Here is a 24,134-nt window from a genome sequence, read left to right as displayed (position 1 = left end):
CTTTGTAGATATAGTCTACAAATAGGAAGTATGCAATGACAGACTGTCTCTGTGAGGTGATGTTAGCAACCATTAATGTTTAGCGCATATATCTATTAATCCCATTAGTAGTTGTAAAATGGTACTATTCTATCATTCCCTCTTTGTTAGCCAAAATATTTTTATAAAGGTCATCCTCTATTTAGTCCTCAGTAGAGAAGGCAATGGCACCCCACTCCAGTACTCTTCCCTGGAAAATCCCATGGACAGAGGAGCCTGGTAGGCTGCAGTCCATGGGGTCGCTAAGAGTTGTCAGGACTGAGTGACTTCACTTTCACTTTTAACCCACTCCAGTGTTCTTGCCTGGAGAACCCCAGGGACAGAGGAGCCTGGTGGGCTGCCGTCTACAGGGTCGCACAGAGTCAGACACAACTGAAGCGTCTCAGCAGCAGCAGCAGCAGTATAGTTCATAAAAGAAAGGTCAAATAAAGAAACCCTATTACGAAATAATGAGCTGGTTCCCTACTTTTCATTATGAACTCATGAGTATAAACTTAAAAGTAAGCAACTAGCTTTCTTTTTCCCTTGCCATTTAAACACTGCTCCTTCTGGGACTTCCCTGGGGGTGCAGTGAGTAACAATTTTCCCGCCAATGTAGGGGACACGGGTTCGATCCCTGGCCTGGGAAGATTTCATATGTAGCAGAGCAACTAAGCCCCGTGCACAACTACTGAGCCCCCGTGAAGCCTGAGTGCCTGGAGCTCGTTCCCCGCAACAGGAGAAGCCACAGCAGTGAGAAACCCTCAACACCACAGCGAAGAGTGGCCTCTACTCACTGCCAACTAGAGAAGGCCCACACAAAGCAACGGAGACCAAGAGCAGCCAAAAATAAATAAATAAATAAATAATAAAAGGTTTCTCTTTAATTAAAAAAAAAAGTTCATTATAAAAGTTTAGAAAATACATAAAAAGTAAAAAAATATGAAGGAAATAAACAATTACTACTCATCCTGCTACTTGAAAATAACCACCATTAATCATGTGAAAATTGTTCTACATCATACTTTAATTTTATAAACTTGAGATCATACTGCATATTCAATTTTATATCTTACATTTTTCTTATCAATATATTCACCCTATAATGTTTTTCTGTCTTTGTGTTTTTCTCTTTAAGCTTTTTTTTAAGTGGTCTCAAATTCTGTGACAGATTTTTGGTCAAGTTGTTTTCATTAAAAAGTACTGATTTTTAAAACTAATAAACTGCCACACACAAAACATATGATCCACAAAAACATTCTCCTTTCCTTCGGCAGGTTTTACAATGCACTGTTATCATTAACCAGTCTTTGACTATTACTTAAATGGCCAACTGAGACAAACAATTCTGAGACCTTTCTTCCACCACTGATTAAAACTGGGGTGGCAGGTACTGGGGATAATATTCATTTAGCCTTCTGAGCTTTCTGGGCAGACCTGGCAACCTTGCCAGCTCCAGCTGCCTTCTTGTCCACTGCTTTGATGACACCCACAGCGACCGTCTGTCTCATGTCATGCACAGCAGAACAGCCCCTTATAATGTTTTTAAATCAGCTTGCTTCCAACTTCCTCATGTTACTGGCAAGGTCAGAAGAGGATCCACTTGAGCAGGTAGCTCCCCTCGGTTCCTTTGCCTTATCTTATTATGAAGGTTAAAGAGAAACTGGCTTGAATAGAGATTATTACTAACAGAATACTCACAAATCATTTCCCTACAAAGTTTAGGGCATATACTTAACTGAAGTATACTTGACCTACAACACTATGTTAGTTCCACAGCATACAACACTGTGATTCAATACTTCTATACATTATAAAATGGTCACCACCTTATGCAGTTCTTGGCTTTCAGGTTTTGAACTTGATATTTGAGGTCTGCCTAAGCAGGGAAAATTTTGAGGTGAACAACAGGCTCCTAATTCTTTCAGATCATGAGTCACATTGCCATCCTCTAAGAGTCACTAGGCAGGTCCATTCTGTACATGTGACCGAGCTCCAGCATGCTACAGCAGACTCTACTCCATGACCAACACTGGTTAGGAATATTCTCCTTAGTCTGACTATGGCCATATTTGGGGTGTGACACACCACAGGAAAGAAGTAACTTCCTGGTAGCTCGTAAGAGCCCCCAGAAAGACTGATGAAAAACTTTAACAACTTGCTTATCAAAGCTCAGTCTTAGGCTCTCTTATTCTCTTCAGTAATGAGGTCCATTTCCCACAGCTTTAAATACAATCTCAACATACATCATCATTGTAACTAACTTTGAGTGCTTTCTAGATACCAGGCATGATTTTAAGGATGCTATACACATTAACTCATTTAATCCTTATAAGAACTCTGTGATCTGTACACTATTATCACCCTCCTTAAAAATAAGGAGCTGAGGATTTCCCTGGTGGTACACTGGATAAAAATTCACCTGCCAACTGAGGGGACACGGGTTTAATCCCCAATCAGGGAAGATTCCACACGCCTCAGCAACTAAGCCCATGTGCCACAACTGCTGAGCCTGTGTACCTAGAACCCGTGCTCCAAAACAAGAGAAGCCACCACAATGAGAAGCCCATGCACCTCAACTAAGAGCAGCCCCTGCCTGCCACAACTAGAGAAAGTTCAAGTGCAGCAACGAAGATCCAGATCAGCCAAATTAATGTTTAAAAACTGAGGAGCCGAGGCATAGAAAGACTAAGTGTCTTGTCCAAGATTACACATGTGATGATGGATAAAGCCTGAATGCGAACTGGGTCAAATTTGAGCCCCCCTTTTTTTTCTTATTTTTAATTGGAGGATGTTTTATAATCTGTGTTGTCTCTGCCATACAACGTAAGTCAGCCATAACTATACATATACCCCTTCCCCGTTGAACGTGTCTCCCATACCCCTCTATGTCGTCACAGAGCTCCAGGCTGTGACCACTGTGTTACACTGCAGCTCCCCACCGGCTGTCTGTTTGACACCTGGTAATGTGTATGTTTCAATGCTCCTTTCTCAATTTGTCCCACTCTCTCCTTACCCCAAGAACCCCTATTCCTAACCACTATGTTCTAAGCCTGTGTGCTGTGTATGAAAATATGTCTCATTCTTATGTTCATTTGAACTTTACTGATTCTGTGAACCTCCACAGGACAGCTTCCCTTTTGGAAACCTGAACAACAGGACTAGCTGGAATTGTTTTCCTATGGCATTGTAGAGGCAGATGAATTAATTTAAATGTTAAATTTCTTAACCATAGCACATTTTCATTAAAAAAAAATCAAAACAAAACAACTGAGTACTTAAAAAACACCTCACTACTTACCTTTTATATCTCTATGAACAATCATATTACTGTGCAAATAATGAACTCCCTCAAGAATCTGACGGGTGTATTTCCGGGTCACATTCTCAGTAAGAGCTCCATATGCTTTTAATTGGTCCTTAATGGAGCCCTAGGAAAAGAGAAAACAAAAGAAAACTAGAGTATGGTTGGAAAGGAAAAGCACTGGTAAATATTTTTAAGATCTGTGTACCTATATTTATCTATTATTCTTATTGACTGAATGAAGTGCTCTTTATTTTATTTACTTGAAGCTTAGTTGACATACAATGTCATGTTAGTTTCAGGTATGTAACATAATGACTCAACATTTAAATACATTACAAAATGATCACCACTGTGATCATTCCTGGTAACCATCTACCTCGGTACAAAGTCATTACAGTATTATTTGACTATATTCCTTATGCTGTATATTACATCCCATGACTTACTTATTTAAAACTAGATGTTTTAATTTAGAGAATTCTAATCAATGACTAGAAGGCTCTAATTGGAGAACACAGGAATTCTTAGAAAGGACATTATATGCCATTAATTTAACACAAAACTCTACTGTATTTCTGGACTAGAACTGTGAAAGAGTATATGGCATAGCTGAAGAAAGCCTTTAAATTATTTTTGACTGATATCCTTGTTTCTGTGACTGCACTGGTTCTATCTCCTGTTCTCTTGCTAATTACAATTTTTAAAATTCTCCAGTACCTTTGTCTTGCTTGTTTTTGCCCTGAATACATTTTTTTTATTTTCCTACTTGCTCTTCTATGTATGTCCTACTTTAAATTTATTTATTTTGTTCTTACTTTGTTTTTAAAACATTGTTTTATTGATATCTGAAAAATTACTTCTCAGGAGAAAGAATGGGTATGATTAGAAGATCAAAACACATATAAGATTTTAAAGTTTTTCTTTTATATACTCACCATTTTAGCTCAAAACATGAGAAAAGTATATTAAAAAGGGATTTCTAATTTTTTGAAGTCTTTTTAGGCAGGTGCTATTTCTGAGAACAGAGAATCAATCTGAGGTAAGACATGGGCATCTGAATTTTGAAAAAGCTTCTCTGATAATTCCAACGTGCAAATTTGACAATCACCACTTTAAAAGATAAAAATAAAATGCTTCCTGAGGGACAAAATCTTTTCCTTTAAAGAAAAAATATATCCAAATGTTCCTGTCTTTCTTTCAATTCTTGTAAACTGTATACTCTGTCATATAAAAATAGATCCTTGGATTTTGCAGACTTAGCCATATGCTGTTTCCACTATTCTGAGCAATCCCTGAAGGGACAGCAAGATGCAGTCCTGCTAACCCTGACTTGCAGACATGTATTGAAAGCCTTAGACAGTGACTCAAGCTAGGCAACCAGGCATACCTATAACTCAATGTGGCTTTTTGTTCAGTCAACTTACTATGTCTCTCTTGTAGTAATGCACAAAATAACAGAGCTAGAACTGAGCTTTCCAAATCATAAGCCCCCAGATACCTGTAGGCTGCAAATGACTGCCAGACTTTTGCATCCTCTGGGTCCTCAGGCAGCTAGGCCAGTGGCCCATGGTGCTAAAAGCTCTCTCAATGTAGTGTGTATACTGCTATGTAACATGAAAATGTTACCTTCTTTGGTGTGAACAACTGGAGTGGGCTGGAAAGCACTGTGCCAGATAAACTGTGTGTGTAAGTAAGAGTAACAGAAGTCAACTGCTAATCCAGGCACTGGAGATAAAAGAAACTTACAGTTCTAATATGAAAATAGTTCTAGATTAACTAAAAAATGAAATGCTATTTTTGGGAAAATTGAAGAATGATGTTTCTGACAAAGCTTGAATCTAGGGCATAAAGGGGCCCATTATACCAAATCTACTGATGGAAATTATACAGAATTCACAGACCTGGAGATTCAGCAAAGTCTAGGAACACTTATGTCCAGTCCATATACGCCATGGGTTTATCATACGAGAACTGTAATTAATCTAGTAACATGCTTTTCAAATTCAAGGACTGATAACCTATACTTTGAAAAGATAGCTATCTTTACAAAATCTAATCAGAAATATGATCTAATACCTTTTCCTGAATAGTCCTAGTTTAGTCTTAAGATTGCTAAATATATAAAGATGACTTACATCTCTATTTGTGACATAAATTGGTTCTAGCCAACAAACCAATTTAATTAACTTTATATTCAATAATCTCCATCTCTAGTCACATTTATTCATAGGTATTTAATTTACATCTTTACTGCACAAACAGTAATGGAAATCTGAATAAAAGAAAAATCAATCACAACACCAACATATTACATTTTCATTTTTTAGTTTCTTCTGTTATTTTTCAAATACAGATACTTTTAAAATACCATTACCAATATTAAAAAGCATTTTATATTCTTTTTCGTTCTCAAAGTACTTCCTACTTCCTCCAACTTTGTTACTTGGTTTTCACAATTTTAAATATATATTCTCTTGGACAATGTCATCATAATTTACTCCCACTGAGTGAACTGATATTTCCACTTTTGCCATTACAGACAGTACTAAAACAAATTTCACAACTTTCGTCTTCTTTTGAATTATTTCTGTAGACTGAATTTTAAAGAACAATTTTTACACTGCCAAGATAAATCTTTGAAAATAAAACAGCAGCAATGATGAATAACAATGATGTCACTATAAACAATTATTCATGAAGATAAAAATCAAAGTTTACTGTTGCTCTTGTAAGACTGAGGATGGTTAAAACCATTACAATCAGTTCTCTATATTCTTGGACTCCACATCTCCAGATTCAACCAACTACTCATTGAAAATATTTGGAAAGAAAATTTCCAGAAAGTTCCATAAAGCAAAACTTGAATTTGCTGCACTGGCAACTATTTATGTAGCATTTTACAGTGTACTAGGTAGTATAAGTAATTTAGAGATGACAATGTATATGGAAGGATGTATGCAGGTTATACGCAAATACTATACCCTTAGATAAGGGACGTGAGCATATTTGGATTCTGATATCTGTGGGAGGGCCTGACTATCCCCCGGGGATACCAAGGGACAACTGTACTATCAGATACTGGTCCACGGTTTTGTTGATCCATTAGATTAAGCTGCAATATGTATATTTTATTTTACATACAATTCTAATAAGCTCTTTCCTTAAAGATCCACAAATCTTTTTCTAACACATATCACCTATTATGAGAATGAATGTATTTTTAAGTGAGTAAATATACCACCATGTTGAAAATCATTAGTATTAGAATGTACTCTACATATACTAAAAATAATGTAGAAGGAATGAAAGAGTTTTTTGCAAATCACATTTTCACCTCCTAATGAAATGAATGACTCAGGCAATTCTTATTAATCTGTGTTAAAAACATTTAGATAGATGATTGAAAAGGAACTGGATATTCCCATGTGCCACTGCTACCGCTCAGATTACTTTCTGGTCTTCAGAAAAAAAAAACTTTACAATGGAGAAAACAGGATGTCAATCACCCTAATTAAGCCGTCAATCTTAACATCACTATCAGAACCACCAGAAACTGTGTGTCTTCTAATGGGATGCACAGCATCATCTGGGATGCATGCTGGTAAAAGCTGAATTTGAATATAATTTAGATTTTAGATCTAAGTTGGAGTTTATAGGAAATATGCAGACAAAGGAACAAACTAAATACTACCATGAGGATGTGATCAGAGAAGTCTATGAGATGAGACTGTCAACAGAACAACTAGCTTGGTCTCTTTGTCAAATCTATGTCACCTAAAAATTGTTTTATGTTAAAAGAGGGGTAAGAGACATAGTAGCAAAATGTAAGGTGTGGTCCTGGGCTGAATCCTGGTTTGGATAAACCACTTGTGTGTTATTTTTAGTGCACTTAGGGAAATCTGAGTATAGACTGCTCTGATGTTTATAACCTATTTTAGTATACTTTAGTATTTAAAAAAAAATACAAAGATAAGTGAAGAAGACAGAAAAATAAAATTATATTAAATTTAAACTCTTCCAAAATGTCCATAACATTTTATAATCAAAGTTGTTGTTTTTCTTTATCCTCAACTAAGACTTTAAATAGAGTATCTCTAATTTCAAAGGATGTACTAACTTACCCCTGGCATATATTCCATAAATATGGAAAGTGTTTTTTCTTGGGGATCCCTCAAACAGCCATAATACTGAACAATTCGCTCATGCAGCAAGTTTTTCAACAACTGAATTTCACACTCAAGTGCATTTACTTCCTGAAAGACAGAACTCATTGTTAAGTCTTTATAGCATTGCTAGTAAAAGCAAAAAAAATGCAAACATCATAGACCATCAAGGTGATTTCATTCTGAAATTTCCACTTCCCAAAGAATAAACATTTTAAAGTCTCTAGGCAATAATTCTGTAACAGTCCTTGATGGTATGCTAAACCAACACTAAATCAGATTAAGAATACAACTGAGTACTAAAACAGAATATCCAGAGTACACAGCAAGTAAACATATCCATTATCTATTTTTTTCAAATAATTTGCATTGAGGAAAAACAAAAAATTCTATGGTGTGTTATATTTATTTTAGTAAAAATGGTTCTTATAATGTGACAAAGTTGCTTGTTCAATGATTCTTACCTTGCTGGTCTCAGGACTATCTGGGTCAAACTGAACTTGTTTAACAGCCAATTCTCTTCCTGTATCAACATCGTAACAGAGGTAGACCCTGCCAAAGGCTCCCTGGCCAAGTAATTTGCCCAATCTCCAGTTGGTTGGAGCACGAGGTGCTAAAAAAGAACATTTTCTTAAAATGGGAGTAGCCCAATGGCACGCAATGGTTAAGGACTATTGCATTGGTGATATCTTTAATTGAATATGCTTGGATATTAAGAGAAAATCATGTTCATCCAAATTCATAATGATCATCATCTTTGAAAACTGTAAGAATTCTAAATCCAAACATGGTTCAGATTCCTAGGACTAATTTTTTCCAATGAGGCTTTTTTTTACCTGATTATAAATATAATAGCATCTTTCACACAATTTAAAATGCCACTGATTATGTAAGACATGCTATTTCTAATCTTTATTGCAGTAATATTTGTAATAAGTTTTTCCATCTGCCTACAGTGCAGAAAGCTGGAAGACCATCACTCTCATTCTAATAAGAGGAAATCTTTAAAGCAGCCAGTGGGAGAAAAAAAGCACATTACATACAAGGGAACAAAGGTAAGAAATACAGCAGACTTCTCAGCAAGTATATAAGCCAGAAGACAATGGAGAAACAGTTTTAAAGTGCTGAAAGAAAAAAATTAAAATGTCCAGAATTCTATACCCTGAAAAATATATGTATCTTTCAAAAATAAAGAAATAAAAGTTTTTCAAACAAAAGCTGAAAGAATTTGTTACCAGTAGACTCATATTAGAATAAAGGTTAAAAACAATTCTTCAGGCAAAAGGGATATGATACCTAACAGAATCCTGGATCAACATAAATAAAGATCTATAGAAATAAGCTGGAGGTATATATAAAAGACATTCATCTCTTATTTTAATTACTTTAAAATATAGTTGCCTAAGCCAAAAATAGCAGCAATGTAATGGAAGTTGCAGGTGTAAAAGTAAAATACGACAACACGAGCACAAAAGCAAGGAATTCAGAGTATACAAATATTGTTGCAAAAAATACCCTTGAGCATCAATCTTTTATATATTGCTTACAAGATAAAGGTCACATACTCCACAATCTGGCCTTAGTTACCATTCTAGTTCTATTTCTGCTGCTTCAAGTAAGATATCCTCCACCTCAGCCAAAAAAGAACTATTTCTCATTTTCAGAATATGTCATGTGTGCACAGTCACTCAGTCATGTCCAGCTCTTTGAGACCCCATGGACCGTAGCCCGCCGGGCTCCTCTGTCCATGGGGATTCTCCAGGCAAGAATACTCCAGTGGGTTGCCCTCCTCCAGGGGATCTTCCCAACCCAGGGATCGAACCCAGGTCTCCCACAATGCAGGTGGATTCTTTACCATCTGAGCCACCATGGAAGCCCAAGAATACTGAAGAAGGTAGCCTATCCCTTCTCCAGGGGATCTTCCTAACCCAAGAATTGAACCAGGGTCTCCTGCATTGCAGGAGGATTCTTTACCAGCTGAGCTACTAGGGAAGCCCAAAATATGTCATGGCCTCCTGTATATGTCACCTATTTAACTAGTGAATTCCTCCTCACATTAAAGGTCTTGATTAGACACTATACTATAATTATTTCTCCACACATCATTCTCCCCATTAGATTACATCTTGGAGGTCATATTTAAAATTTCTCAGAACTAAGCATTCAATAAGAATATGCGGAATGAACGAATGAGTAACTGGTAACAATTTTCCCAAAAAAAGCAAAAGATAGTAAATCATTTAAAGTAATTAGCAGTAATACCATGCTTTTACCCAACATTATAAACACATTAGAAATATCATTTTTACCTCTTTTGAAAACCTGCTTGCACCCTGAGGACTGGCTTCGTTATATTTGCTCCTATTAATATTATAAAATTCTGCACAGGTTCTGCCACACATTTCACTATGCCAATTTCTATTACTCACAGCGGCTGGGTGGGCTAATGTCCATTACAGTCAAAGTAGGATTGTCTATGTCACTTCCCCTTCTTCTTATTCGACTCTCATCGTACTCCGGGGTAAAGATACTGCTTCCACTACTGGTGCTTAAGGAGTGGTCAGTAGGACTGAAACTCACAGGAGATCGGAAGCTGGTCCCCTGGGTCCTTCTAGCTCTTGGAAAAGTTTTACGACCTACAAAATGAAAACAGAATTACCTTGCAACTTGTAATAATATATCGTAATTCAAGTATTTAAAATTTGTAGCATAAGGAACAGAATTTGTTCTGTGACTAGGATAAGAAGCTAAAACAGCAATGATTATTTGATTTTACGTTTTAAACTTAAGAACAGTATTTTTAAGAGTTCAAGGAACTACCCCAGCTAACACTGAATCACGAAAAAAAAAAAAAAAAGGTATAAGTAGAAATGAAAAATGGGGAAAAAAGAAACAGAGTTTGAATATAAGTTCAAATAACTTGTGTGCTCACACATTCATAAAAGCACAGACAGAACTCTCTCACTTTGTATAAAAAGGAGAAAAATATTTTATTTTCATTTTCAGTAATGATTTAAAATATAAACAAAAAGTGTAAAGTTAATAGGAAGTACTTTTTCTCCTTAAAAGGACAATACAAAAAAAAAAAAAGAATACAGTATGCATTTCATCACTAAAGGAGTAATTTTAATTAGTACCATTTTTAACTACTTCTTTTTTTTCTAAGGAAAGACATGTCTCAGAGGTAAGCTGGCATAAAGCTAAAATGCTATTGTAGTTATGATCCAAAGTCTTTTTAAAAAGTTTTAAGTAGAAAACTAAGTCATACAGGAACAAACTTATTTTTGTCTGCGAGATTTTTAACAACTGTTGTTGACCTAATAAACTTACCATCATTATAGTCTTGATGGTGATAAGAAATATGATACCTTCTTGGATAAGTTCCTCCTTTTCCAAATTTTTCAAAGATAGGGTTATCATAGTCTATTAAGATACATAAGAAAGTTATATATTTAAAAAATCAAATATTTCTAATCATGAAAAACACATTTACACATTTTTGGATTTTTAAAAAAATTTCTCTCTCCCACCCAGCCAAAATATTATTCAATGACATAAATATTTAAACATTTAGAATGTGAACAGTCTAACCTGAAAATTCCTGATGATTATCTGGGTAGCTCTGTGCCCTAGGCATTCGTGATTTTGGATAGCTCTCTCTAAAAAGTAGAAAAAGTGTCATTATTTTAAGAGAAAGTATTTAAGATATTTTTAAAAAATCTTTATGCAATATCAGTATCTATATGTATGTGTAGATATATAGGTATTTGAAATATATACACACAAATATACATATCTTATATATATATAATATATACAAACACAGATACAGCACTCTCTCTGAAACATTAACTGAAAAAAGGAAACTTTTTTCAAACACTTATTTGATACATGCACACAAAAAGCCTGGTTTTTAAAACTGACCTACAGAGTACAGTGGTTAAGAAAGATACATTTTGGCATTATAGATACATGGAAAAACCTGTGTTTCAATCCTAGCTCTGCCACTTAAACTAGTTATTGCAACCCTGGCAAATCATCTTTCTGAAATGATTTCCACATTTATAACAAGGAGATAATACTAACTCAGCAATTTTATACTTGTCTATCTCAGAACACTGTCTTTCAAATACTAAGTACTCAATATGTAGCTTTCACATCACTATTCATTCCCCTGAATTCCTTAAATGTTTTAAGTATCTATCTTGAGACAGACACGGGCACAGACAATGGTTTCATATACATGAATAATAGAAAATTAAATGTGTATTTCCATACAATAGTAGTTGCATTTTCAGAAGTTACTTTCAAAAGCAGTCTCAGAGGAGAGTAAATAGGTACTGACTTTGCACCCTACAAGTGAAAACAGTCCTGCTGAGACCAGGAGAGAGGGAGCACTTGTAACAAAAATTCACAGATGCAACTTGACCATGCTTATATTCCTGAACAAAAGTATATTCCTCACAAAAAGTACTTAAATTTTAACTGACAACCAAAACTGGGACATAATTACCAAGAATGTACAGTACTTATAATTTGGTACCAGAATAAAAATAATTCTGAACAACAGAAATTAAAGAATCTCCAAAATTAAACCTATTATGAAACATTTGACAGCAGTTTCACCAACACAGGTTTAAAAGTAAATTTACCAAGAAGGAAACAAAATATTATCATCAGAAATCATTTTAAGTAAAAAAGATACTGAGCCTGATGACTGGAAAAATCAATTTGCCATTAAGTATACATGAGTATGAACTACATTCCTCTGAATGTAGCACAGAAGAGTTGATGTGCTACTTCAACGTGCTATTAATACATATGCATATTTACCCATGTATATTAAAAAACAAAAACTACAATCAACATTACCCATCCAGAGGGCTATCAAGTGATGGACAACTTCCTGAGCCAGAATTTTCAGGGCTGCTTAAAGATAATGGGTCCAGCATCTAGAAAAATAAAAAGTCCACCTTGATTCTACATGAATATAACCGAAGTTACTGTTTTTTAAAAATAACTTTGTTGGGCTATAATTCATGTATCATAAAATTCACCCATTTTAAAGCATATAGTGCAATTCAGTGCTTAATAGCAGAATGTATAACTTTCACCAAAATCGCAGAACACTTTCAGTACCCAAAAAATAAACTCCATATCCAATAGCAGCCACCCTATTTAAATGTTCTAAAAGTAGCTGTCCCCTGTAGGTGGACTAAAACTGCAAAATTTACTAATAGAAAAATAGGAATTTTCTATATCTTCCGCTCTGGATTATCATCTAAATAATTAAAAGCTAAACACTTCACATAATTTTGTCTACTGAAAACTGAACAACAGCACCACCCAAACTGAAATAAATGACACCATGACTGCTACATTATTAGAAAATGTGAACTCCTGTAATAATACAAGCAGCCAATGTAATGATAAGAGAACAACAGCAACTCCATAAAAATACTTCACTACTACAAAACTTTAAAAAAACATTTTAAGGCCTTCCATGTGGTCCAGTGGTTAAGAATCCACCTGCTAATGCAGAAGACAGGAGTTCGATTCCTGGTCCAGGAAGATCCCATAGACCGCAGGGCAACTCAGCCCATGCGCTATAATTACTAAACCCGAAAGCTACTGAGCCTGCGAACCACAACTACTGAAGCAGGCGTGCTCTAGAGCCTGTGCTCTGCAACGGGAAGCCCACGCATCACAACAAAGCACAGCCACTGCTAGCAGCAACTAGAGAAAGTCAGTGGCAACTCAGACCCAGTGCAGCCAAAAACAAAGATACAAATTAAAAAGTAAATCTTTTTTAAAAAGATTAAAAAATTTTTTTTCAATGTTTTAGGAAGTAGACAAACCTCAACTTCACAAAGTTAAACATTTATTAAATTGAATGTTAATATCAGGATTATAAACAAATGCATTCATTCATTTATGAACATAAGAAAATCAGCCTTATACCACCTTTCTTTATATATGAATACAGACACATGTAAATTAGTGGGTATTTTCCTGTATTTCCCCTGTTTTGCTCACTTGAAAAGGAAGATATGGGACTGGACAAGAGGTAAAACAAATACCTTCCATCATATACCTGCCAAACCACACTATCCCCTGACAATATCCCTTTAAATGAAATGAAAAACAACATTCAAATTTTGCTTACTTGGTCCATGCTCTCTGGGATGAACTCTCCTTCACTGTTGATACTGGTAAATGACCCATTCCGGGCAACCTGGTGTAACTCATCTGGAATGTATCCAGGGGGAGGGGAGCTTCTATCTCTACTAGTGGGACCTCAAGAGAGAAAAATTATAGATTTTATAAATTCTATCAGGGGACCAATTCTTATTTTAATTAAATATACACTCAGAACTTAATGATTGATTTTAGCAACTGATCTCCAATTTTGATTAAAAGTTATCAGAGCACTCATGTCTGTAAAACTTCAAATGTTTTTTACTCTTTTCTAAACTCCCACCTTAATGTAATAGTCATTTATACTTGTTAGGTAGTATGTTCTTCTGCCTGCTGACAACTGCATTATGAGGTTGATAACACAATGAAAAACAAAAAGAAAAGAAAGTTGTTCAGTCGTATCTGAATCTTTGCAACCCCATTATATAGTCTGCCAGGCTCCTCTGTATAAGGAATTCTCCAGGGAATGACATTGGAGTGAGCAGCCATTCCAGGGGATCTTATATTTTTAGATAAATGCCACTGCTTCTTCATTTCCAAAGGTCACTGGTACCCTGATATATGTTACCCTTTAATGTAATTTATGAAAGGCATCATGATCTATGTGATCATGTGAAAGTATGTGAACTTCACAGTCCAACCTCGGTTTAAATTCCAGTTCCAGTTATTTACCAGCTCTGTCTTTGGAAAAGCTATCTAATCTCCTTGAACCTGTTTCCTCATCTGTAAACATGGGACTAAAGCTTTCCTTTGCAAAGGTGCTGTGATGGCAAAACTATTCCTAATGAACATACGCCGTGCACATTTGTCTACAGGATGTTCTTTGCACTGCCTCTCTTTAATCTTTAGAAATCTAAAGTGAGATTTACTTCTTAGTCATTTAGCCAATATTAGAATGTTTCCAATTTGGAATGCTGGATTTTATCCTTGGATACTTAAAATTAGGCTTCTGGTGGCAAGCCACATTCCTGGAATTTAAATTTCTTCATAGTTTAGAGAATTAGAGACACTAAAATAGCTCATCTCATTGTGCTATGTTTATTAACACAGTTTCTGTGCTTTCCTCCTAATTTTTTGAAATTAAAAAAGAGATTTGAGGAAGTTATGTGAGCATTTGCATTCTGGTCAAATTTCAAGCAAAAAAGCCTCTTGCCTCATGTAAAGGGGTCACTAAACACATGTTGGCATTTGTTAGTGGAGAGAGAGGGAGAAAGAGAACAAAATGATTACCAAGAGATACGCATAAAAAAAGATAATATTCTACACTTGATTCTAAAATTATTAGGAAACCTCTGAGCCAGGAATTGATTTGGACTTTGCAACAACTATGATCACAATGTCCCTAATGTTTTTATTCCTTCCATAAGCTCTTATTTACAAAAGAAGATAAATACACTCATTACTCAAAGCACAACAGGGAAGAAAAAAGGCTTTGAAAATTTCTTTATCTCCTTACTTGATAACCTATATTTTTGAAACTTTCTTAGTACTGGATATTTCAATGGTCAAGACCTTCACACCAGCATATACTCCTGTCCCAAAGAAGTTCTTCTTCTATCTTTTGTGAAAATAATTAAAGGAAATAATTTTTAATAAACAAAGGGAAAAGATAATGGTCATATCTATCAAGCCCACTTCAAGCTTAAAGAGGTGCCAAGAAAAGACTAGTAATATTATACTTTACAATTTCCGTTTCTTTTTATATGGCACTGAAGTCAAATAAGAATATTTATTAGCAGAGTAAAAGTGAGGCATTCAGCACAGTTTTAAATGAAAATGAATTAAAACTGCCAATTTAACTAATGTATTTAGCTTGTTCTATCTAATACAACTAAGGTGAACCGGCATTTTTTTGCTTTAAAATGATAGGTACTATAATGATAAGAAAAGGGAATACAGAAAGAAATCGATGATTAATAACCGTCATGCTTTCTAGTTTGAAAAGCTAAATGTACTTTAAAGTGTTCTCTCAACTGTCTGCTGCAATAATCCCATGATTTAAAGATGAGGACAATGTTACTGGCTGCTGGTTAATTAGAGAGCTAGAATTTGAACTCAGATACTTGTAATATTCTTTTATCAAAAATTATATAAAAATAAATACAAATGAAGATAAGCAACTTTATTATTTTACTTGTATATTATCTCTGCTGCTCATATTTCTAACACTTTGGAAACCCAAAGTGAGATTTAACATAAAACAGACACTTGGAAGGATGCAGTCGTAAAATGGGCTTCTCTGATGGCTCAGATGGTAAGGAACCCGTCTGCAATGTAGGAGACTCAGGTGTGATCCCTGGGCCAGGAAGATTCCCTGGAGAAGGGAATGACTACCCATCCTAATACTCTTGCCTAGAGAATTCCGTGGACAGAGGAGCCTGGCAGGGTACAGTGCATGGGGCCATGAAGAGTCAAGACATGACTGAGCATGCATGCACGCACGCAGCAGCAAGTCATAAATAGTTTGGGGGGACAAGACAGAAGATGAGTAACAAATTCATAAATGTTTTGGTTTGTTCACACACCAATTTAACCTTTTCTTTCATTACTAACAATCCTCTTCTATCACCAGTCTTAGATTCCCTTTCGCTTTCTCCCTGTTCATCTGTTTTTATCTCCTTCTACCTTCCTTCTTTAAATCCATCTCTCATGTTTTCATGCTACCTTTAATGCCCATATTCACTGCCCTATCTGTTAAAAACATTTAGACCAATGTTTTTTGAGCAATATAATGTTTTTATCATATAAAAATGTAGAATATCAATGTTTTATACAAACTCAAGAAGATTCACAGAACTGGCGAGTTCAGAGCACCTCTGCCCAGCCTATGTTTCTCTAATAAGCCTCCTTTAAAAAAAAAATTGCACATAGGATCCATTTTTCTATCATAAGCTTAATTATAAGTGTATTTTTAATGACTACTAAAGTAATTATAAAGCATAATCTGCAAATTCTTAGCAATCTTTATTTTGACAGCATTCCTGGCAATAATTAAAACTTAGAGAAAGGCCTATGAACTTATTAGTCCATCCATTAACTTTAATTAATTTTTTCCCTTTATTTTTACAATTAAAACATTTTTTAGGTTTTAATTTTTTAAAAATCAAAATACCCCATGTATATAAAGAAAGGAAATATTTAAACTGGTGACTGCTAATCCTGTTAATACTTGAAGTAACTTTTCAAGGGACATCAGATACTAGAATGTAGTTAACTGCAATAAACTGCAAGGAGTAAAAAGATAAACTATTTATCAGGATTATGTACAGGTGTTGCCCTACATTAAAGAATGGAGATGAAGCTGAGAAATAACCCGTTTCATGATTTAGACTCTAGCTTTCTTACCTACTACAGAAAGTCCTTTTTTCCTCTCTGCTCCAAATACTGTGTTATCCAAATCTTCTAGTGATGGCAATGGCTCTAAATTAGTAGCCTAAAGAGAAAAAAGGAAGATGAATGTTATTCTTCTCCTTTAGGGTTTTAATCAGACTCCTTCCCCTATCAAATACAACCCAAGTATTCTCTGTCTGGGTCTTAGCAAATTTACTCTTTGAAATTTTAAATCTAATGTAATTCTTCCCAGGTTCTCAGCTGCTATTAACATCATATGTACAGTATATTATACTTATTTGTAATTTTGGCTATATAGTTTTGAGGAGCAAGGATACTGAACTATAGCAATTACAATGTTTAAGTTTAAATTTAATCATACTGAAAATATATCAATGATTATAGAATATAACTATGTTTCATACATTGTCTTCTTACAGGCATATATCCTATAATCCTCACTGAAAAAAATTCCCAGTTCATACCTGTGCACTTCCATTTATTACAAGTAATATTTTGAGGCTCTTCATATGAATACTACGATCCAGCAGTTCCACAGCCTTGTCCAAGTCATCTTGGGTGGTTAATGGAATTACCAACTAAACAAAAAGGAACATAAGGAATTGTGTAGCCATCTCATCAAGTCCTTCCAGGAGTATCTCCATTATTATGGAATTATCAACCTCAAAATACTTTGCTCCTTGTCAGTATAATGAAATTCTGAATGAATACATGTATCTAGGTTTTTTTCTTCTCATCCTACCATCACTGAAATCATAAAATGAATATGAATAAATTTTTTGCTTTCTTATACATTAAATTTTTCTAGAAAACATATTTAAAGATTAAAGATCAATTTTCTAGGATATTTCCACAATATCGTTAAACTTAAGTTATAGTCTCTTCACCTCAAAACAGCATTAAGGAACATAAACAAAAACTATATAAAAGTATTATCTTTCACCTGCACTGATGAAATTTTTATTTTTTAAAAATAATAACCAGAGAAATGCATTCTCACCAGTGTACTTACCAACATATAACACGCAACTAAGCACTGGTGGCAGATGCCGTGGCGGGGTGCCACCAGTACTGTGCCTGCAGTCTACAGCCCACCTTGCACTGCTGTCCCTGACCATGGCAACGTGGCCACCGCCATCTAAAGCAGTAAGCTGAACAGGTGAGCCACCCTCAGTAAGCCCTGGATGCTGCACTCTGCTTTCATCAGTCCTCTTACGGATCAGACGTTATAAGCGACAGAAGCACCTGAACAGTCTGTGAGGGAAAAGCAAGCTTCACACTACTTAACAAAATACTTGTTTTAAATGTAAATCTACTGTCTCGCATACAGGGCTGTCGTTACCATCTTTCTAAATTCCATATATATGCGTTAGTATACTGTTTTGGTGTTTTTCTTTCTGGCTTACTTCACTCTGTATAATAGGCTCAGACAGCAAAAGAGACACGGATGTACAGAACAGTCTTTTGGGGGAGGGGGGGATGCTTTGGGAGAATAGCATTAAAACATGTATAATATCATGTAAGAAACGAATCACCAGCCCAGGTTCAATGCAAGATACAGGAAGCTTGGGGCTGGTGCACTGGGATGACCCAGAGGAATGGTATGGGGAGGGAGGTGGGAGGGGCCTCAGGATAGGGAACACGTGCACACCCGTGACGGATGCATGTTGATGTATGGCAAAACCAATACAAATAAAGATAAAAAAGTAACAAAAAAAATGTAAATTTACTAGCTAAAGACAACTCTGTCAATAATCTTCAAAGTACATTCCATTTCATTAAAAGGACAGAATGAAAACAAGCAAACGTACTCCACACTTGTGAGCCTGCACTAACACAAGCAGTATACAGGCCATGCGAACGTAAAGGGCCAGTGAACTAGGTAAGGGTGTTGTGCAGTATGAACACCCAGCAGACAAGGGTTTCCCCTAAACTAGCAGTGAAGGCAGAGCACAGCAGAAAGCAACTTCTTGGTAAATACTGTCTGTCTAATAAATATCATAGGGTAAAGCTTCATCTGTACTCAAACCCACTAGCTGACATGGTGTGAACTCGTTCTCTGTAGATTTCTTTTATGAAAACTACCCCTTGTTTAAGAAAGGCTGCCAGACACAAATACAAGGCAGACTAATGTGAATTACATCATACAATCTGCCTACCCTCTCTCAGTACTTGAAATTATATTCCCAATTTCTGTTCATAGCAAATTTTATACTGTTACAACTTATCTACTATTAGGCCCTTTTTTTTCCTGAGAATTTTTTCTTAAAACAAACAAACAAACAAACAGAATAGTAACTGATATCAAAAAAACAAGTCTGATCTACTTAAATTCCTTCCACTTTTCTATCAATCATGAACCCTTTGTTCCCATCTTTAATAGCTTTTAAATTAAATTTTAAATACTAGAAAACATTTTAAAGCAATGATAAGGATTGTTCTGCCAATTTTCACTTAAGGAGAAAACCTGAATATTTACTTTAATTACACATTATTTATAATTGTATTGTTTACTTCTCCCAAGGAAAAGATACTAGTTTAAATCACAGTAACAGAATATTAACATAAATGATTCTACAGCTTGCTAGAGTGAAATCTGGACATTCTGGAGGAGCCTGGAGTGGCACCTTGGTCTATAGCTCTGATGTAATCTCTCATATGTGCTAAGGGCACCTGTTACAAATTTTAAAACAAGAACTAAAAGTCGAGAACAAGTTTCACCTTTTCCAAATTATACTAAATAAATTACCCAATATTTTCTTGTTTGGTGAATTCACTTTAGTCTCATTCATAAAATCTATTTCCCTCAAGCTTATTACAGGTACATCAGTTGTATGTTAATAAAAATAATTTCTGGAAAGGAAACAAAAAATTGAGTCCAAAAATCTCATTAAATAGAACCTAAATTTGAAATAAATGAATTATCTTTTAACTTTACATAGTGAAACATGAAAACAGTTCATAAAAAGGTTCACTGTCTACCTATCTAAAATGGAGAAAGTCTTAGAAAATCCACTTGGCCTGCACATCCCCGTCTATGCCCTGTGACAATACATACCTGCCTGACACTGTATAAGATAAAGATCCAATCCCAGCTTAAATTGTTTCAATTCTGGTAAACCAAAAAATTCTTTTAGAACAGAGGATTTTGTACTACACAGAAAAAAAAAATATTTATAGAACCGGAATAAAAACAGTATCAGTGAGTTTTCTGCATGTCTACAGGTCCATAAAACTAACACCTCTTTTAAGTCTCTCCCTAGTACCCCCACTGTCCAAGAACACACACCAGGCTTGTCATTTTGTGAATCAGAACATAGCTAACTCAAAAATCACAGACTCTCACAGGAACTCAGAGCGGCAGGAAAACGTTAAGCAATGTAATGTTGTACCCTAATGCCTCCTCTACCATACTTTTGCCAAGAGGACACCCAGATATAAACAGCAAAACCACTCTAAGAATCCTTCAGAAAGCATGAGAAAAAGAAGCTGATACGGAGAAATTTCCCAATTTTTGGAAAATGGGAGCAAGTTGCTAAAACCTAGTCAATCAGCTCTACGTCAATCCTCAAGAAAACCCTAGAAAATATTATATGCAGGCACCCCTGCTTTAGAGCACATCACCTATGCTCTTCACAGATTCTGTTTTTTCACAAAGTGAAGGTTTGTGGCAACCCTGCCTCAAGTCTATTGGCACCATTTTTCCAACAGCATTTACTCCCCTGTGTCTCTATGTTACTTTCTGGTAATTCTTCCAAATATTTCAACTGTTTTCATTATTATTGTAACTGTTATGGTGATCTATGATCAGTGATCTTTGATGTTACTATTGCAAAAGGATTATAATTTGCTGAAGCTTACAATGATGGCTAGCATTTTTAACTATAAAGTATTTTTTAATATCACACACTTGAGAGACTATAACACATGCATAACTGTACTGGGAAAACAATTCATGTGACTGGTTCTATTACAACAGTCACTTTATTGTAGAGGTCTAGACTGAACCTGCAGTATCTACAAGGTATGTCTGTAAACAAACTGGGAGAACTCAGAAAAGGAAATGGCAATTTTAAGAGCTCAGACAGGAACAATATCAACAAATCATGCAAAACTAACCTAATTTTCTTGACAGACATACTAGGCTCACAGGTCAAGGAAATATTGTAGTCAATGTACCTTGGCATTTGAAAGTTTTCCATGACACAATTTTAGACCAAACAAAACCAAAACAAAGATATATCTGGGTTCCCCAGAATCGTACCATGAGATAAACATTCAGGTATGTTTATAAAAGATACTAGGAAACACTGGCAGGGTAATCGGGAAGACAAGGAAGAGAGGAGGTCCATAAAGGGTGTACCACCCAGCAAGTTGGCACGGTGGGCAAGTGGGGCCCATCCATCCCCATCTCCCACCACATCCTTGAGCCTCGTATCACCAATCCCCATTCCCTCCCTTATGTACTCAGGTTACACCCTACAGTCGTATCTCTGAGAAGTCCTCAGAATCTCAGGGGCAGGCAGTTGGAAATCAGGCCAGCACAGACACAAATAAGTGTTAAGACAGGGCCAGGCAAGAAGAGGTGTTCATAGCTAACCAAAAACCCAAAAAGTATTTGAAAAATGATATTTTAAGGTATTACTATAGTATGGTACTCATCACTTTGTTCAGAAACACTGTTTGTTTGGATACGGATTTTTACTTATTCAAAATACTTTCCACTTTATGAGTGATATCTTTAGACAAGCCATATTTGCATGTTCTCTTGCTTTAAAATGACAATAATTCATTAGAAAATCTAATATTTCAAATATTTTTATTAGCACAATGCTTTAACATTTGCAAAGTACTTGCATGTTTTCTAATTTTTACTAAACTTCCCACTGTCACTCCATTACCACTGACATTTTTTTCTATTCCTGACACACAAGTCTTTTTCTTCCCAGGATCTCTGTATGCTCTGCTCTCAAGCTGCTCTCTACCATGAATGTTATTCCCCTCAAATTCTTTGTAGGGTTGGCTTATCATACTTCAAATCTCAACAATCAAGTATTACGACCTCATTTAGCTCTTCCTTAGTATTAACTAAATAAGACATATACTGCCCTTGCCTTTATCCTTTATCATAATATTTTATGCATTTCCTTCAAAGAATTTACATATTTAAACAATTCAATTATTAACTGTCTACTTCTACTACAAGTCTATAAAATTCACTAGGGGCTGCAATTCATAAATCATAACCATCATGCCTTGCAAATTCAACAGATATTTCTGAGAGGGAAAAGAAAATAAATTAACCAATTAACTAAACTGTCCCTAGAAATTTTTAAATCTCAAGATCTTGATCTGAGATCATAGGATCTGAAAAAAATCTCAGAGATTTGCAATCCAAATTTTACAGAAGGCTCAAAAGGGATTCCCCAGAACACAGAGCTCCTTAGTGTCATAGTGAGCCCCTGAGATTACATACTGACTCCCAAACATAATCTAATCACATCCTTACCAGTATGAAAGCAATCCTTTAAGCTTTAACTAAACTGTCCAACTACCAAAGCCCTGTTGTCTCTGTAGAAAAGTATACAGTATGAAAAGGACAGAGTTCATCAATAAAGAACAAAGAACAAAAATAAAACATAAACAAGCAGCAAACTTCTAGGCGATACATGCATTTCCTCCTTTAACAGATTCTCAACTGTTGCACAGCAGCACCTTTCAGTACCTTCCACGATGAAAAAATGCATTTTAATGAGTTAAAATTTACTACTGATATCTTATTCCTCTAAAACAGCACATCTGTATCGATGCCCAAATAAAAGCACAATCATCCTAAAACAATCTCTTAAATAAACACACTATTTTTCCAAAAAAAGAACTTGAAAGTTAATGTGCACATGTTTACCTCATTATTGGTATAATGCAGATCCATAGACTGTCCAAAGGCAATTTTAGCTTTAGACCTCAGGTCTTCCAGTTTAACTGGTCTGGGGAACTGAAGGATTCTATGTAAACAGAATTTTAATATATTTTATTTTCTTATGCACAGTTAAATAACTTAATCGTAACAGTTATCTCCTGAATACAGAAATACAAAATCAAGTTAAAATACAAATATTCACTTTACTTACACATTACAATGGCTCATTTCTGATCAGGTGCACTAACATTTTAACACAAAGTTCAAGAACTCTGAAGTCTGTTCTAGCCTAATAAAAATTATAAAAAGGAAATACTCAAAATACTCTGCAGTTTATAATTTGCACTGTTATTTATAAGAATATTAAATAACAATGTAAAATGTTCATTTTGGAAAGTGATTAATAACTACATCATGGCCATACGATGAAACTGTTAAAAGAATAAAGTTGTTCTCTGGGAATCCAAGTTCTGATTTCTGAACTCTTATCAACTCAGTATTTCTGAGTGCATGTGCACGCACACACACACAAACACACACATACACACATATATATCACGTAAGCATACACATCCCAAATAAATATTTTTAAAGAATTAAAAATTTTTAATCCTAGAATTTTCTTCTTATTTCACAAAGGATTGACTTGTGTTGCCCCTAGGGACCATGCCTCTAAGCTTGGAGACTATCTACTAGACTTGTAAGTTTTGTAACAGGAGGGATCATGCATATTTCACTTAACTTTATTCCCTTTATAGCCCAGCATATAGTAAGTACTCAATAAACAGTGCTCAATGAACTATAACAAAATTGAGAATATATCCATAAAAGTTGTAAACAGGAAAAAGTAGACAGGACAATACTTGTATGATGTATCTGCATCCCCTACTCCCTTCTTTTCTTTAAGTTTACTTATTTGTTAAAGTCCTTATTGAATTTGTTACAATATTGCTTCTGTTTATGTTTTGGTTTTTTGGCCCTAAGGCATGTAGGATCTTAGCTCCCTGACCAGGATCAAATACACAGTCCCCGCATTCGAAGTGCAGTCTTAACCACTGGACCGCCAGGGAAGACTCTCCACCTCTTTTTTTTTTTTTTAATCTCTGTGTAAAACATTTTTACATCTTCAGGTTATATGATCTGTGAGCTTTTTAAAATCCTTAAGACAGATAGATCT

The 24,134-nt window shown here is 35.2% G+C and overlaps 1 protein-coding gene across 2 annotated transcripts in view; it reads right to left on the bottom strand.

The window, feature by feature from the left end:
• MAP3K2 (mitogen-activated protein kinase kinase kinase 2) overlaps positions 1–24,134 on the bottom strand; it is a 97,442-nt gene that overhangs the window by 19,823 nt on the left and 53,485 nt on the right. For both annotated transcript variants that reach the window (XM_061432347.1, XM_061432339.1), the window contains exons 5-15: positions 22,943–23,042; positions 17,502–17,615; positions 17,032–17,119; positions 13,655–13,785; positions 12,361–12,440; positions 11,080–11,147; positions 10,819–10,911; positions 9,918–10,124; positions 7,953–8,101; positions 7,447–7,578; positions 3,320–3,449 (exon numbers count right to left, since the gene is read on the bottom strand). In XM_061432347.1, the coding sequence (XP_061288331.1) occupies positions 3,320–3,449; positions 7,447–7,578; positions 7,953–8,101; positions 9,918–10,124; positions 10,819–10,911; positions 11,080–11,147; positions 12,361–12,440; positions 13,655–13,785; positions 17,032–17,119; positions 17,502–17,615; positions 22,943–23,042 (1,292 nt within the window). The remainder of the gene's footprint in view (positions 1–3,319; positions 3,450–7,446; positions 7,579–7,952; positions 8,102–9,917; positions 10,125–10,818; positions 10,912–11,079; positions 11,148–12,360; positions 12,441–13,654; positions 13,786–17,031; positions 17,120–17,501; positions 17,616–22,942; positions 23,043–24,134) is intronic.

Source organism: Bos javanicus, chromosome 2 (genome assembly GCF_032452875.1).
Source record: "Bos javanicus breed banteng chromosome 2, ARS-OSU_banteng_1.0, whole genome shotgun sequence".
NCBI classification, from domain to species: Eukaryota; Metazoa; Chordata; class Mammalia; order Artiodactyla; family Bovidae; genus Bos; species Bos javanicus.
This window is presented reverse-complemented; position numbering and strand designations above follow the sequence as displayed.